This window comes from Mesocricetus auratus, unplaced genomic scaffold (assembly GCF_017639785.1).
Source record: "Mesocricetus auratus isolate SY011 unplaced genomic scaffold, BCM_Maur_2.0 Super-Scaffold_100021, whole genome shotgun sequence".
Taxonomy (NCBI): Eukaryota; Metazoa; Chordata; class Mammalia; order Rodentia; family Cricetidae; genus Mesocricetus; species Mesocricetus auratus.
The window spans coordinates 17,682,355-17,699,322 of NW_024429202.1; the positions used below are offsets into that span (position 1 = coordinate 17,682,355).

Here is a 16,968-nt window from a genome sequence, read left to right on the forward strand (position 1 = left end):
CAGACCTGAACAAGGATGACACCAATAAACATGAGAATGTAGAAGGGGGAAATCGCACTTTTAAGTGAGAATCCCTCCAGTCCCAGGGGATCTGATAATCTCTTCTGACCTCCAAGGGCAGCAGACACGTGGAACATAGGCATACATACATACAAGCTAAACATTCATACACATGAATATATACATAGGCATACACACATGCAAGCTAAATGTTCATACACATGAATATATACATAGGCATACATACATACCAGCTAAACGTTCATACACATGAATATATACATAGGCATACATACATGCAAGCTAAACATTCATACACATGAAGAGAAGAGGGATTTGACTGAATAAACTGCATTTTGTTCACAGCTGCAAATATCGGAAATTTTAAGAAAGCATTCTAATTTCAAACAATTCTGGCCTAACATGATATTTGTGGAGAGTTCAGATGCATGAAAATAAAAACAAATGAGCCATTTAATATGTGATCTGAATGTCATGTTTCTGACAGTGATCAATAAAGCCGGTGGTATCCCTGAAATATGTTGCTAGAGTTACTTGACATAATTCTTTCATATAGCTGTGTCTGATATTTGGACAGAAAGCACTTCTGTTCATGTGCATGTCTGTATGGTTTAACTCATCACCAACACTCTCCCATTAGATCATCATTCACATAGATTAGTTGTGAGTCTCTCTATAAACTGAACTGCACAACTACATTCTCATCATATAGATATTTTAAAATACTTAATTGTATAAGGATTTTCTTCCTTGATCTCTTTCTTCCTTGACTAAGAATACCAAGGATGTCCCCAGTGCTCACTTGAAGGTTGATTTAGTCACACTAGCAAAACCCCAGGCTCAAACGTCAAAAAGGATCAGTTCAACTCCGTGGGCTAATCGTGCAGCAGGAGTCATTGCTGCAGATGCCTCATCACAGCAAAGGCAAATGTTTAGTCATTACACATGCTTTCTGTTAGCTCCCTAGATGGGAATTTTTTTACCTTTGTGCATTTGAGAACAAGTGAATGCAGGAATGCCAGCAATCCAAGGCTTCATTAGTGCAGAAGAAGCAACACTCACTCCGCTACACAAATAATTAGAGAGATTAAATGAAAATAAACACGGAGAGACTGAGCAGAGGCTCTGAAGTTAGGTAATTATTTTAATTACTCTAGTGGCTTCCACCAACCTTCATTATCAACCACAGATCAAATTTCAACTCTTTTATCCAAGGATAGCATGAGCATGTGCTACCTGGAAAGGCACAGTAGCCACCCAGAGATGATACTTCAGAAGCATGACATTTTCCTTAAGCTCTTATCTCTAGTAGTTTCCATTTCAGCACTTGATAAATTCTACATATTTTAAATGTGATACATTTTTACACTGGAAAGTATTCAAGTCTAGACCTTTGTTTTTCTGATGGACATTCTTAGTAACTTAGTTTTGACATTCTTAGTAACTCAGATTTGATCATGGGTGATTTGGGGTCACATTTTTTTCTGTCAGAAAATGAAAAGCAGTATGGCGTATTCTGCCATTTGAAATAAATGTCACTTGGAATCATACCATCTTTATTATATATTCTTTATTTAGGGTGATTTCACCTTTACATTTCTCTAACTTAGGAAAAGACCATACTACATACACCACCTGGAACCCCCTCCCTAAATGTGGGGCCACTAATGCCAGTCTTGCTCAGAAACATTTATTATTTTATCCTTGTGACAATTATGATTCACAGAGATCTCCAGGGTAATGCCAATTCTTCTAGAAAATATCCAACTTAGCCTTTTTTAATCCTTTCAAAATCCCATGGAGCATATTATACGTTACTACCCCATTTTCCAGATAAGGAAACTGAGCCACAGTAGAGAGGACAAGGAGTGGGGAAGGAGAACTGTGAGGAAGAGGAATGGATGAGAAAAAGCATAAGGATGTGTATGAAGAAGACATAAGGAACCCACGACTTCATATATGTATTACTGACTTTTCTGTTGCTGTGATAAAACACCATCACCAGAGTGACTTATAGAAGAGTTTGTTGAGGCTTACATTTTCAGAGGTTGGGGAGCAGAGGGGGTTTTCACGGGCAGCCAAGCATTTTCCTCTCAGAGCCTACCCCCAGGACACACCTGCTCCATCAAGGCCACACCTCCTAAGCCTTCCAGAGCAGCACCAGCCGGGGGGACCAGCTGGAGTGTTTAAATACGTGAACCTAGAAGAGGCTTCTCATTCGAAACACTGTCATCTGCTAGCCCAAGAAATAAAACCTAATTTTGAAAAGTTAAGCAGACTTTCAGAGGCTCATTGACTCAATTTATACAAATAGAAAGTGGCCTAACTTAGCCCGGGCGTTGGTGGCGCGCGCCTTTAATCTCAGCATTCGGGAGGCAGAGGCAGGCAGATCTCTGTGAGTTCGAGGCCAGCATGGTCTACAGGGCAGGTTCCAGGACAGCCTCCAAAACAAAACAGAGAAACCCTGTCTCAAAAAAAAAAAAAAAAAAAAAAGAAGAAGAAGGAAAGAAAGAAAGTGGTCTAACTGACAACCAAACCTAGGAACCAAGACGATCCCCAAGAGAGGAGATGAAACTGGACACAAGTTGAGGACTGTGCTGGATAGTTTTATGCCAACTTGACAAGCTAAAGTTATTTGAGGCTTCCTTGCCTGGTGGTGGTGGCGTTCACCTTTAAGCCCAGCACTCAGAGGCAGAGGCAGTGGATCTCTGTGAGTTTGAGGCCAGTCTAGTCTACAAAGCCACACAGAGAAACCCGTCTTGAAAAACAAACAAAAATGCCTCCGTAAGATCAGACTGCAGGCAAACCTGAAGGGCATTTTCTTAATTAGTGATGGGGGAGGGCACTGCCCGTTGTGAGTGGTGCGATCTCTGGGGTCTATAAAGCAGGCTGAGCAAATCATGATTAGCAAGGCAGTAAGCAGCACCCTTGTGTGGTCTCTGTTCCAGCCCCTGCCTCCAGGTTCCTGTCCTGGCTTCCTTCAATGATGGACTACAATGTGGAAATGGAAGCCACTTTTCCTCTCCAGCTTGCCTTTTGACCATCGTGTTTCGTCACAGCAATGGTAACTCTAAGGCGAGGACAGTGACAGTGCTTGAATGTGGTTTAGGTATTGTTTGGTATCAGCGAATTTTATATGCTAACGTCTCACGTTAAGTTCCATGTGTAACTGGTTTCCTCCTATCTTTGACTAGCCCTGTTCTGGAGAAAGCACAATTCAGTGCAGGTTTGATGGTATAGTGGTCTAACAAAGATACTCCTACTTACAAAGGTTAGTTGTGTTTTCAGTATGACTCACTAACCACCGACTTTTACTCCCAGTGTCACAAGGCATCTCTCCTCAACCAAATTTAAAATGCCCAAGAAAGTAGGGGAGGTTTCAGTAGCCACTTTGGTAAAGGAGGAGATTAGACGGATTTGTGTGTAACCTTCAAGAAAATAACGAAAGCTTGTACCAACTTCCCTCCTTTCTCTCTACACCGGCATGGACATCTCATGGCCTTGGGTAGAAAGCGGGCGGGGTGTCTAATGGAATCATCGTTCGCAAACTTGGGACTCACCATCCTGCACAGCTTTGGGTTCTGGGTGACACGGAGAAGGTGGGACCAAAGGGCAGGACTCAATCGTGCAGCAAGGACGAATTTTGAAAACTCGCTCCTGGTTTTCGACTATCTAATTGGGCCGTTCTGAATGCTCAACAGTCACGTAATGACAGACACTGGGCCCAAGTGAAGGATGGACCTATGTGAAGAGATGTGTGTGGGGCATCTACCCCGGTACTCTGCTTGCCCCACTCCACCCCCGGATGTGGTCAGAAGAATTTGGAAGGTTTAAGATTGAGAAGGTCAGATTATGGAGGAAGAGTGACTCAGAAGTGATTTCTCTGGGGCGGGAATGGGTGAGGAGCGGTGAGTCCCTGAGGCTCCCTTGGGTGTGTCTAGCAGCATGGCCCCCTCATAAGGACAGCCTGGGGTTCAGCCAATAGATCCTCAACAACCAAGCATGGCTCTGCTTGGCGTCCTCTGGCCGGCCCGATTGATGGTACCATCTTCCATCCAGAAAGACCAGTCATTTGCAGCCAGGCTGTGCTGACGGGGTGTGTGGTGAGGAAGCAGCGGGTTATAGCCAGGACACCCGCGTTCTAGTTCCATTCTGATAGTTACTACTGACCTCGGGAATCCTCCAAGTCTCCATCGTCCACTCCCTTCATGCAGAAAATGAAGGTGACTCCACTTGAAGGCCTCCTTGAAAGGAACCCAGGAATCCCAGTCGCGAGGAATAATTCCTAAGACTGCAAACACGGAGGGCTCCAACGTGAAGAAAAATAAGTTAAACGTACTCAGCTGGAGTTTTCAGAAATTCATCCCCCAGAGATTCAACTGTAGCCGACCAGCGCCGGTTCCAATTGATTCCTTGGAACCGGCTGCCACACACGCCTAGCACCTATGTGCGACACCCCTCCGGCTCCGTGGGCTTCTGATGATCTCTCCCTTTCATGAGAAAGCGGTTTTCCTTGCTGAGATTCTGTACACCAACCCCACAAGCTAGGAGCCAGGGAAGGGACCGGGTTTTTTGCCCTGTCTGCCTCTCTCCTCGGTCTCCCCTGGTTAGGTCTCTGGAGTTGTCCGCACGTGAATGGGTTTCTTTGGCTGATCTCCAAAGACCCTGCAGCATTTCAAAGAGCTGAGCCCTCTTGGCGATCTGAGAACAGCATCCCCCACAGGCAGAGGTCGCTCGGCCCCCCAGGGACCATCCTCCCTCCCGCTGCCTCTGGCCGCCAGGAGCACCGAGCTCAGACCCCGCAGAGAGCCAGGGCCCTTCCCGCCTCCGCCCCGCAGCCCCTCTCCGCCAGTAGCAGCGCTGCTATCTTCCCACAGGAGCACTGGGAGGACGCCGGAGTCTGCAGCGCCCCCGCCCCCTCGCTTTTTCTTTCTTTCCCTGCTTTGGGATCTTGCTGTCTGGAGCCGGGAGAGGTTCCGAGAACGAGAGAGCGAGGGGCGCGAGCGCAGGTTTCTGCCGCGGCGCGCGAACGGAGCTGGCGGCGCAGCATCCACCCGGGATCGCAGCTGCACCGGCCGACGTGTGACGGAGGAAAGCGCCCAGCATCATCTGCCGCCGCCTTCTAAAGGGTCCCAGAGCGCTCGCCGAGGCCGGCAGCCGGAACCTCTTTGGCAGCAGGCGTGCGGGACAGGAGCGGCGGCGAGGCACGCGGGCTCCCGGGTTCCAGGATCGCACTCTGGAAAGAGCGCAGCGGGGACCACCGCCTCGCTCGCACTCGGCACAACTCCCGGGGCCGGTAGAGCGCGGCTGGACCGCGTCCAGATTCCCGCCGACTTCAACCAGAGTGACCCGCCGCTCCCGCCCGACCCTCTGCACTGCCTGGAGTTCCAGATCGCCCAGAATCTGCGCTGACCCGCAAGCCCAGATCCCCGCAACGCCGCGGGCCAGATGGAGAGGGCGCCTGCAGCTGCTCCCTGACAGCTGACGCCGCCGCCGCCGTCCGAGCTGCACACCGAGGTGTCCCCCCCACCCACCCACCCACCCCGAGGTTAGTCCTTGCCGGAAAGGGTGCCCGAGACGCTGGGGAGCGCGCACCATGAAGTCGGCACTGTGCAGCCGCTTCTTCATCCTCCTGCCCTGGATCCTGATCGTCATCATCATGCTGGACGTGGATCCCCGCAGGCCCGCGCCCCAACTCACTTCGCGCCCCTACTTCTCGCCCCACACAGTGGGCTGCGGGGGCTCCCGAATCCCGCTCCGACGGGGCAGCCTAGGGCGCGACGCTGCCGAGAGGCAGAAGCGCAACGAGTCTCGGCCTCCGCTGCAGGCGGAGCCGCGGTTGCCCACCATCTATGCCATCACGCCCACCTACAGCCGCCCGGTGCAGAAAGCCGAGCTGACCCGCCTGGCCAACACGTTCCGCCAGGTGGCGCAGCTGCACTGGATCCTGGTGGAGGATCGAGCCACACGCAGCGAGCTGGTGAGCAGCTTCCTCGCGCGGGCCGGGCTGCCCAACACGCACCTGCACGTGCCCACGCCGCGGCGCTACAAGCGACCGTGGCTGCCACGCGCCACCGAACAGCGCAACGCCGGCCTCGCCTGGCTGCGCCAGAGGCACCAGCACCAGAGCGCGCAGCCCGGCGTGCTCTTCTTCGCCGACGACGACAACACCTACAGTCTGGAGCTCTTCCAGGAGGTAGTGGCCCGCTCCCGCTAAGGGACAGGGGCGGTGGGACTCCGGGGGCCATAACCTCCCGCTGTACCTTGTACGCACTTTTGAGTTCCCTCTCAGTCCTCCGCGCACACATCCCGGACTCAGCGTGCAGTCGCTACGGATGGGCAGTCCCCAGCCTCCTCCTCTGGTTGTCTTGGGTGGAGAAAGGGTGTTGAGGGGACTTTGTGGGGTCCAGGATGGGAAGAGTCTACTTTGGGATTTCTTGCCCTGTTCGAGATTGGGCTCAGTAAATAGTACAGGTGATTTGCCCAACTGGATGGAGCCCAAACCTGGAGCTGAGCTTGATTTACTAGGAGGCTTTATCAGTGCTTACAGGTGATTCTGAATGGAGAGGCATGTAGAAGGGATACTAACAACTCAGCTTAGGGACCAATCTCTTCTGGTACAGCCAGCCCCCTGGTGCTAAATTAGTCCTTGGTGCAAATGCTGACATATATTGGGGGGCACTCCTTCCATCTTTTCCTAACGCTTTGGCAAGTGAGTTGGAATTGTTCTGCCCATCCTTAAGGCTTTCGCTGCCCCAGGCATCATCCAGATAGCCTGCCTCACCCCTTTTCTAGACCGTTCTCCGAGACCTCTCTGACTTGGAGTTTGTTAGGCCACTCTTGCTTGGAGAGAAGGCTGCCTTGTGTTCTCTGAGATCGATCCAGAGCGCCACCCACCCCCTGCTGCTGAAGTTGCCAGTGTTCCCTGGAAGGCCACCTGCATATGCACAGCAACAGCAGAAGCAGAGGCAGAGCCCGTGGTCTTTCTCAGAGCTATGATAAGGAGATTGGGTTAGTGGTTTTATCTGTGGTTTTCCCCAGTACTTAGTTACAGCTGAATGAAATCATGATTTCTTTGCGCCGTGGGACTTTAATTCTCCACCTGAAATTCCTTTGCATCCATCCTCCTATAGACTCCCCGAGTTCCTCCATTCCCCTAGGAAATTGGACGTTCAGGAAATACTGTCTGCGCAGGACACTGAGTTCATAACACAACCTGTGTGTCCAGCAGTCGAATACCCTAAGTGCCCCCTTCCCCCGCCTCCATGCTGTCCCCCAATGTCAGGCTGCTTTCTTGGTCTCGCGACCCTTCCTGTTTCATTTTTTGTCTGTGCGGTTTTCAAGAGTCTGTTTTTTGAAAGTTAGTTGCCACCTTCATTTCGACCCTCTCCTTGAATATAAGAAGAATGGTTATTCTCCATTCTCTCATTCCATGGGGCTTGCTTTGCATGTTTCCCCAGAGAAATAAGCTTGGTTCAGTGTATAGCGTGGCTTTTATTATACCTATGGTTAGAGTTACCAAATGATCGTTTTAAAGTTGGGCTTTTATTTTAAAGTGGAGTTGTTTCCTCTAAAAGGAGGGCTTGTGTTTTGGAGCAAAGGCCTTTGACTCTGAACGCTTGTCTATTTTTAGGCCAAGTCGTCTTCATTGCCCAACTCTGAAGTTGCTTTACCTATGATGTGTGGTCTCGTTTAAGAAAAAATAGTGCACATTGCTGCTAATTGACATTTGAGGGGGGCTAAACTGTAAGGGGGACGACTGCCTTTATCCCAGGGTTCAGCCTCTTGGCACGAGGTGCCAGAGGGGTAGAAAAGTTGGCACACATGGGCGGGGAAACAATCACATGCAGTCTTCCTTTGAGACTTCCCCCGCTGAAAAGAGGCTTTGTGTGGAGGATATTAAAGAGCAGGAGAAGAATCGGTGGATTTTTCCCCCATCGGTCTGTGGAGGGGGATTGGGCAATGATAAGAGGAAGAGGACCAAGTAGTAAGAAAAAAAAGTATTGGCAAAGAAAAATGTCATTATTTTAAAAATCAAGTGAAGCTTTGAAGACAGTAGCATTTCATACAATTAGAGATGGTGTAATCCTCAGAATAAATATTTTCAGACCGTGTATAGCTTGTTATGGGTAGATGTATGGCAGGTGTATTTTTTTTTCAGTGTAAGATGCAGGACGCACTGTATCTCCTGAACCTCTCTCGGACAGCAGTTTATGGCCTCTTTCCCCAGCACAGCCCCAGTTCCTGCCTCCCGGTGTGTGTGTGTGTGTGTGTGTGTGTGTGTGTGTGTGTGTGTGTGTGTGTTTTCTTTGTTATTAATGTGGGTTACATATTTCATTTTCCTATTACAATCCTTTTCCCTTTCATGAAACTCAACTTGATTAGTGAGGTTTATGCATCCTTTGTATATTTTCTAGAATTTGATGTTTATTTTCCTTTAAGCTCTTGGTTTGTTTGGTGGGGTGACTCACTCTGCATCCCTTCTGGAATTAATGATTCTATGTGGACTACAGTCTAGACACTGTTCCCTTGGAGAAAACAGCAAAGCCTATAAACTACTCAACACTGTAGCTTCTCAGGGGAAGAGGAAGGGAGGCTTCAGAACTCGGGTCTGTATCTCAGCACATGCAAATTCATTTTTTAAGTAATTCACAGCATGCAAGGAAAGAATGTCCCAAGTCAGGCTTCATCTTTTTTTTTTCATAGAGCTTCTAATCTCCATGGTTGGTGCTAAAAAAAAAAAAGATAAGATTAAAGGAGGGAAATTAACCAGGTACAAATTAGCTCACTAAGTATTGGCAGCAAATGAAGGAAAGTAAAGGATGAAAGGCCTCCAAATTAAATTAAAGACGCAACAGGCAATCTGCATTCAATTATTCCTCCCTGGTAACTGGAATACCATAAGTTTGGTTGTGGATTTTTTTTAACTCCTGTATGGCTAATTGTCAGCTTTCTGTTTCAACCGAGCCATGATGCCAGGGAAGGAATATTTGCACTGAACCATCTTGTGTGAACAGCCAAATGCATCTGCAAATGAAATTGCAAATGTGTGAGCCATAGCCTCAGAAGCTGCCTAACCAAGGAGGACGCAGTGGGGTCTTGTGCTGGTTTCAAACACCTCAACTACTAGTTCCCCCTGGGGACATCAGTGGGGTTTGTTTTGCACGATGGGTCACTGGTGATCCTGCCTGCCTGTCCACATTGATCAAGCTCTCTGGAAAAGCTTATTTGCAAAGGATTTAGGCTGCTTTAATGAAAGCCACAAGCACAGATAAATGGAACTGTATATCTGGTCATATTTTCCAATAGCACTATCGATCAGGTGTCTGTTCTTCAAGGCTTTCCCAAGCTTAAAGTGATGCTTTTCGGCTGACAGTGGTTTCACCTTTGGAGATGCACTGAATTGAAAGGTTAAAAAAAATAGCACTTTCCAAGCAACAAAACAAAAACTTAAATTAACTTTAATGAGACGAGGCGGGAAGACAAAACCAAGTAAGAGATTCCAGCATCAGGCACGTGAGTTAATGAGACTGTGTGGGAGGGGTTTTTGGGAAGCAGGTACTAAAGGGTGAAGAAGCCCCTGGTTGGGATTTCTTTCTGGATGCTCTTAACCTATTTGTGTGCTGGGCAGACAAAGCAACGGCATTTCATTCCATGGTCTTGCTGCTTTTGTAAAGCAGTCCCATGTTCTCCCTTCTGCAGGCTGCTCGCTGGAACCATAACCCAAAAGACATTTGGGTTTACCATGCTTGGCAGCCCCTCCCAATAGGCACTAAGCGCATCCTGAGAGGAGGCCTGATTTTCTCTTTCTTTCACCCTGACCTAGTTGCCTAGCTTAGGGGAACTCTTTGTAAAAAGCTAACAGCTTCTCATAGGTATAGCCTAGAAAGTCTGCCCAGAGCATACCCCTTGAATGTTATGTCTTCCTCTCTTCGAGTATGGTAATAGGCCATAGGACTGATAAAACGCAATTTTATTCTTTATTTTTTTTTTTAGTGACTGCAAAACTGCAGCCACTTTTTTCGATGTTCTATCTATAGTTTTTCTTTATGCTCTCTGGATGTATATTACTTGAATTATGGTTCTGCTTTGGTAGTTTTCCTCAGAGACCCGTGGCCTCTATTTGGATTTGGAGGTTTTAATGGGCCAGAAATAACAATTTGGTTTTAAAAGGCATTACCGACCTGCCTCTTCCCATTGTGTTTTTCTTTCTTTCTTCTCCTCTCAGCCCACTTTTCACTGATGGGTCTCTCATGAATAGGCATGAAGACATGCCCAGAGTATCATTTGGTGTGACGGATGTGTATCTTTGAAACATTTAGGTTGTTGTTTGCAGCTTCTTGGAAACCAGAGGAGGTGGCTACATTTTCCCCTGTCTGTTCCACTTGCCTCTAAATTACAAGCTGGTAAATTCTCTCTTGTGTGCACAGTAATAGAATAGTAATTGCGTTTAAGACATGCTGAAAAAGCCAATAGAACAAAAGTTGACGGTCTCATTTAAGCACCGCAGGTAGTGCTCAAGGTGTGTGAGTGCGTGTGTCACAGCATTCAGTACTGCCAAGCCATAGCTATTGGAACCTTTCAGAGTCTAGGATATTTTGCAGGCTGATAAGGAAGCACATTATTGTATGTTTGATTCACGGGGCTATCGAAGCATGAAATTTAGGTTTTGTATGGTTCTCAGATTCTCTCCTAAAACATAAGTAAGAATGTTACAGCGGCCCATAGAATGCTTTTCCAATTTGCAGAAGCAAAACCGTTATTGTTTTTTCAGTCACGCTTGCTGTTTTTTATACAGTTTTAAATAAATGTCAAAAATATTCTCTAGACCACCGTGGAAAGCCACAACCAACAAAATGCAGAGTTGTGGAGCCCAGTCTCAATCGACGCATCTGCGCTACAACTCCTGCACCGAAGGCTGGGGGAACATGGCAGAAGAGGAAGGCAGAAAGATTGTAACCAGCTGTGAGACTGTGTCTCCTAGAAGCCACACCCATGATCAGGGGACAGCGAGAGCCCTTTCTGTCCTTCCACCAGAGCTCAAAGTCAGATTACCAGCTTTGGCCGGAAGCAAGTTTTTTCACTATGCCATAGTTACATTGACCCAATGCTTGGAGTTTTACTTACAGTAACTCAGGCTCACCGTGCCTGCTCAGATAGCTATTGGCACCTCCTCCACCCCTCGATTTAAATAGGAGCACAGTCTTTTGATGAGTAAAGGGAATTTTAAACTAACGCAATTTCACTATGATTCAGTGTTTCCCACCAATTATTATCAACGGGGTTTTCGTTTTTTTTTAATGAAAGTACCCAAAGTACCTTGAGAAGGTCGTATAGCTGGTAGATGCAGAGACAAGAATAGGAACCCAAGTACCCTGGTCCAGCCTAAACTGCTGGCTACCCGGAAGTTCCTACTTAACATGCGCAGTTGTGTGAAACATGATGCGGAAGTGATGTAGAATCAGCAGAGTCTCCTGAGGCCCTGTCTCCACCAAGCTTGCTCTTCCTTCTTGACAACATCAGCTCTTTTGAACTATATGGGGCAGCGCTGGGGACTAAATCCAGGTCCTCATTCATGCCAGGCAGGTATTTACCCCTGAACTCCAACGCCAGCCCTGCATCCCTCCTTTTTTACTGTTTAAACTGACAAGAATTGCACACATGTGCACAACATGGCGTCTTGCTATTGAATATACTTTAGAAAGACCACAGGAGGTTAGCTAGCAGTCACCTTGCGTATCCTTTATAGTGACAATGCTTAATAAACTCTACCATTTTCAAGTATATAATGTCACTATCTGTACTCACCATGCTGCGCTGTATGTGCTCTGAATTTTCTCAATGAAATGTCACCTGCTTCAGTCAACAAACCCCAAGCTCCCACTACCCTTCCCATCTGATCTTAGAACAATTTCATATTCTCCCTCGCTATCTCTAACTTGTGGACCATTTGATGTTAGAGATTTTTTTTCAAGTCAGTTGAAAATTGCTGTTAGTATATAAACTATAGTCATAATTTCTGAAATCATGTGCTCTTGTGAATAGCTCAGAATCTCCAGAATTGAGGAGACAACTCAGTCAGTAAACTTAGAAGCACACAGACCTGAGTGTGAGCCCCACAAATCCATGTTTTAAAATATACTGGGTACTGGGTGGGGTGTGTTTATAGTCCCACATCCCAGGCCTCACTAGCCAGCCAGCCAGCCTAGCCTAAAGTTTCAGGTCAGTGTGAGATTTGTCTCCAAAATCAACAAAGAAAAGAAGATGAATGACACCTGAGGTCGTGTTCTGGCCTAAACACACACACACACACACACACACACACACACACACACACTTTTGAAGATAGTGAAGTATGTACATACCAAGAAGTTGATCTCCTGGGCTTCTGTCTTGTCAGGACAGACAACATTGGATGCAAGAACTTTTCAGGGCACAGGGATGGGTGATAACTGAGTTGTTTCAAGTAGGAATGTCGGTTTCCTGCTGGCCCAAGAGAGGATGTAGGGCCTGTTTTGGATATGTGGGTGGCAGATACCTGCTCCTGTCCCCTCCCTTGGGGGCACACAGATGTACTTCTAGGAACTATCAGTGCACATCAGCATACACCTGGTGGCCTACCATGGGCTGCTGATGGCCAGCGTAGTTAGAGCCACCTATGTGCTGGCAAGTTTATTCATGTTTTTATGGAATTAGCACTACCCCTGGATTAAAAGAAAAATCAGTGAATCACTAGTTGAGTCTTCTTGTATGAAAGAGAAGAAGAAAAGCCAGAACCTCAGAGACAGCTTTTCTGAAAGGAGAAATCATGCTCTCCACCCATGTCAGATTGCTTGGTCCCTCCCACAAATAACAAACTCAGTAGTTTTCCTCCTTTCTTTTAAACATCAATCTCCTCCATTAGTAGAAAAAAGAATTTAAATACTATGTGTAGACAATTTGAACTGAAGACTATTATTGTCCCTTCAGCTCTAATTGTAGGGACACATCCAGATAACTGAGTTGGTATACAGTTCTGTCATTGGGTAAATGTCATAGAGGGAACCAACATGGACCTTTATGTTACAGACCTATATGACTTCTTGATATGCATCAAGGACATGGGAAGCATGAGCTCCTCCAGCACAAGGTAGTATATTTTCCTGCCTTCTTTTGAGTGAACTTCATTCTAACATAACACTAAAAATCACAGTAAATACTCAACCAGTAATGAAGGCATTTACTACCGTTGACTACTTGAATTCCAAGTGCTGTTACAGTAATCTTCTGTTATAGCACCGGCTGCATGGTATGCTTGTTTATGCCTGTGGTGCCACAATCACATGAGGAATGTGCTATGCTGCCACATTCATTGGACACAGATGGGCAACAAGAGATTTTTCAGCCCTGTTATAATCTTATGGGACCTCATCATAAATAGTATCTGTGGTTGGTTGAGTTGTATCTTCATCTCTCCAATAAAACCAAGAGTGTTAAATGCTGGCCATTCTCCAGGTACTAAGACTCATTATCTAAGCAAGTAATAGTGTAGCATTCTACAGAGCCTCCTATATAACTGACCTTAAACATCACCCGTCAGCTGACATTTGAATAGGAGATATCAGTCTGCCTTCTCTGCCACGTGACACATAGGAATATAGCGTCTACTGTAACACTAGGCACTAGACTCAGGGGGAGACTCTCACTGAGCATGTGTCTGGACTAAGTGCACCACACTCTGCTGGTAAAAATGCAAGTGTCCTTTGTGGAGCTGGATTGTGGGATGAGCGGTTGAGGAAGTGACAATTATCTGAGAACTGAAGCATGAAGGACCTCATAGGGATGGCACAGGGAAAAAAAGAATTGTCTAGAGATGGAGCCACACTGGAGAACTGGAGGAGATAAGATGTGGAGTATTCAGAGGCCTGGCAGATGCACCGGCAGTGTCCGGGGCTGGCGTGGTGAGAGGTAGAGTGGAGGGTTAGGAGCCATGCTCCATCTCCTGCATGCCCGGGTGTGATCCTTCTCTTCCGGTGAGATTTAACATCTACGCCCAAGCCTGTCCTGCAACGACGTCTTCAGTTAGTCAGTGTTTGCAAGTGAGTTTTAAACCATGCCCGTTATAATCTTTTTCCTGGAAACTGCCACATTTTTGTGTAAATCTGAAACTTGAAAATATATACAGAGTGCAGAAGACATGATTTGCTTTTTTATTTAGCTTTTGTGTTGCATCTTGTTTTAGAATGCCTACTAGAAAAATGAACTTTTCCAACAGAGCTTGTATAAGATAGAGAGTAAATTGATAAATAAGTGAATATTGTCATGTTTATGTGTATTTAATATTGATTGGATCCTAATATGTAGCCCAGGCTGGACTTGAATTCTATCTTCCTGCCTGGTCTCCCAAGTGCTGGCATTACTGGTGTAAGACTCTGCACCCAGCTGATAGTCTAGTATTTGTATATCTAATAGTACCAAGAAACCAGCAATCCACTACTAACATTACCTTAAATAATGAGATAAATGTATTATGGCTGCTTCTCCAGCTAAAATACAAAGGTAGGGTTTTCTTTTATTTACTTCTGTAACTCCAGTGTTCAGAGCAGTGCTAGCATGTAGCAAATGCTCATTAAATATTTACTGAATGAATTATAGGAGATTTAGAAGCTGAAAGAATTTATTACCATAGAAGAAATTTGATACCAGGAAAAAAAAAGTCCTGCACCCAAAATGGCATTCAGGTAATAGTTTCAAAGTCTGTGTTAAGATCGAATTGAATCCCTTAAATAGCAACTTAAGAACTTTCATGCTACAAAGGGTCTATGAATATTCATGTGTTAGGAAGGTATCCATATTAATAGTCATGAAGGGGGAAGGTTTGGCAATGTAGCTAAGAGCCAGTTGAGTGTTGGGCTTCCACACCTACATGACTGGATGGAAACAGGGAGCACATATAGGCTTTGGGGAGCACACAGCCCCTGGTTCAAGTTCAGCTTCACTACTAAGTGGTTGCTTTGTGACAGTGAGGGCTTGGCCTCAGGGGACAGCTGTGAATGATGAGCACACAAGCTGTAAATGTCAATCCTTCCCGGTCCTCCCCTGTCCCTCCCCCTCGTCTCTCCCTGTCCCTACCCATCCCTCCCTGTCCCTACCCATCCCTCCCTGTCCCTACCCATCCCTCCCTGTCCTTCCCTGTCCTTCCCCTGTGGGGGAGTCATTGAAGGGGATGCCAGAAATGCACTGTGTCCATGGGTTATGGACCAGCTTCTGATACCTGAGCCATGCTTCTAGATCCCTTGTGAAAGGAGGAGACAGAGATAATTGGTTTTCCCAGGTTAGTCTAGACCCAAGGGGAACTACATCAGCTGGCCTCTTAATTACACCCTTGGGTGGGACCAGAATAAGTAAAGGGACACGAGGCTTATCTTCAAAAGACCCTAGGAAGAAATGAGATATGGGATGGCTTCTTACTTGCTATGATAAAATAGCATGGCCAGCATCAACTGGGAGAGGAAAGGATTTACCCCATCTTGCAACCTATCATCCCGGGAAGTCAGGGCAGGAGCTCAAGGCAGGAACCCAGAGATGGGAACGGATGCAGAGACCACGGAGGAGCACTACGTTTTGGCTTGCTCCCCATGGCTTGTTCAGCCTGCTTTCTTATACACTTCAGGACTCTGACTCTGAGCTGGTACCACCCACAATGAACCTGGTCTTCCCACATCAATCGCCAATCAAGAAAATGTACTACAGACTTGCCCATGGGCCAGTCTGGTGGGAACATTTTCTCAATTGAGGTTCCCTCTTCCAAAGCGACTCTAGCTTGTATCAAGTTGATGTAAAACTAGCCAGCACAGACAGTGAAAGGACGTTTGGGTTGAGAAGTGAAGGAAGGGTGTTCTTGGTTGGGTTAGGAGGGCTGAGGTGACTTCAGTCGAGGGAAAGCCAAGGCAGTAGCTTGCACAGAAGTAGGATGCTCAGCTTCCTTTTGTTTCTGTGTAGTCTTGACACATGGCACAGACACAGGGCATACTCACCGAATGATGGACTGCTAATGGCTGGCTTAGAGGGGTGAATTAAAGAATGGTGTCATATAAAGAGAGGAAGGGGGTTTGATGCTTAAGGCCATTTTCTGAGATATTGAGTGTTCACTTTCTACCCCTATTGGAAGAAGTGTTAAGATTCCCAATAGCTAGCTTTGCCTTAACCAGGACACTCCACCTCTGGTCTCCCACAGAGCTTTCTGAGAAGCAGGATTGGGTAGTAAGTTCCTCCCCTTTTCCAAATTACATTTTATAATTTCTCTCCTGCAGGAATGAAGATGATGGCAGAGAAGGGTTTGTCCACGACTCTCCTGGTGGCCTCCAGGCCTATGAATGCAAGGGACCACCCCTCTCTTTCAGTCAAAGTCTCTGTGTCAAGAGTGTGGCCACTGATGTAGTCCTCAATGTTTTCTGCCAGCAAGAATTTCTAAAAGGATTTTTATAAAATTATATACCCCCTAGCATCTGCCTTAAAAATTATTTAAAATAGGTGTAAAAAATGTGATCTCCAGTGTAATATACTAACATTTGTTCATGCAAGTTGTATTTATACGATAGAGCAACAGTGTGATACTCCAAACATTCATTTAGTAAACATAGCTTTAATACAATTTGGAGTGGTTTTTTTTCCTTTTTTCTTTTCTTTTTTTCTTTTTGTGGTGCTAAGGGTTGAATCCAATATAAGTTATGTTTCTTTTAATCAGCCTCTTTGACATGAAGTTATGTGGAAAAATTATTCCTAGAGTTTCTTAATTCTTCAGCTTTACACCAAAATTCGCACACGGTGACCCCTGTGCGGTGATGTATTGATGGCTAGATCTCCTTCAATTGGATTGAATGAATAATTAGAAACTTCTTGTCTCCCTGAAGGATTTATTACCCATTCATTAGAGACATCGACTTTCTTAATAAAGACAGCAATATT

The 16,968-nt window shown here is 46.2% G+C and overlaps 1 protein-coding gene across 2 annotated transcripts in view; it reads left to right on the top strand.

Annotated features, from left to right (window-relative positions):
- Nucleotides 1–5,522: 5,522 nt before the first annotated feature.
- B3gat2 (beta-1,3-glucuronyltransferase 2) overlaps nt 5,523–16,968 on the top strand; it is a 91,333-nt gene continuing 79,887 nt past the window's right edge. Inside the window, exon 1 of one of the 2 annotated variants that reach the window (XM_005072423.4) lies at nt 5,523–6,217. In XM_005072423.4, coding sequence (XP_005072480.2) covers nt 5,618–6,217 — 600 coding nt within the window. In that variant the 5' untranslated portion in view covers nt 5,523–5,617. The remainder of the gene's footprint in view (nt 6,218–16,968) is intronic. The other variant, XM_040729138.1, reaches the window with a different exon arrangement.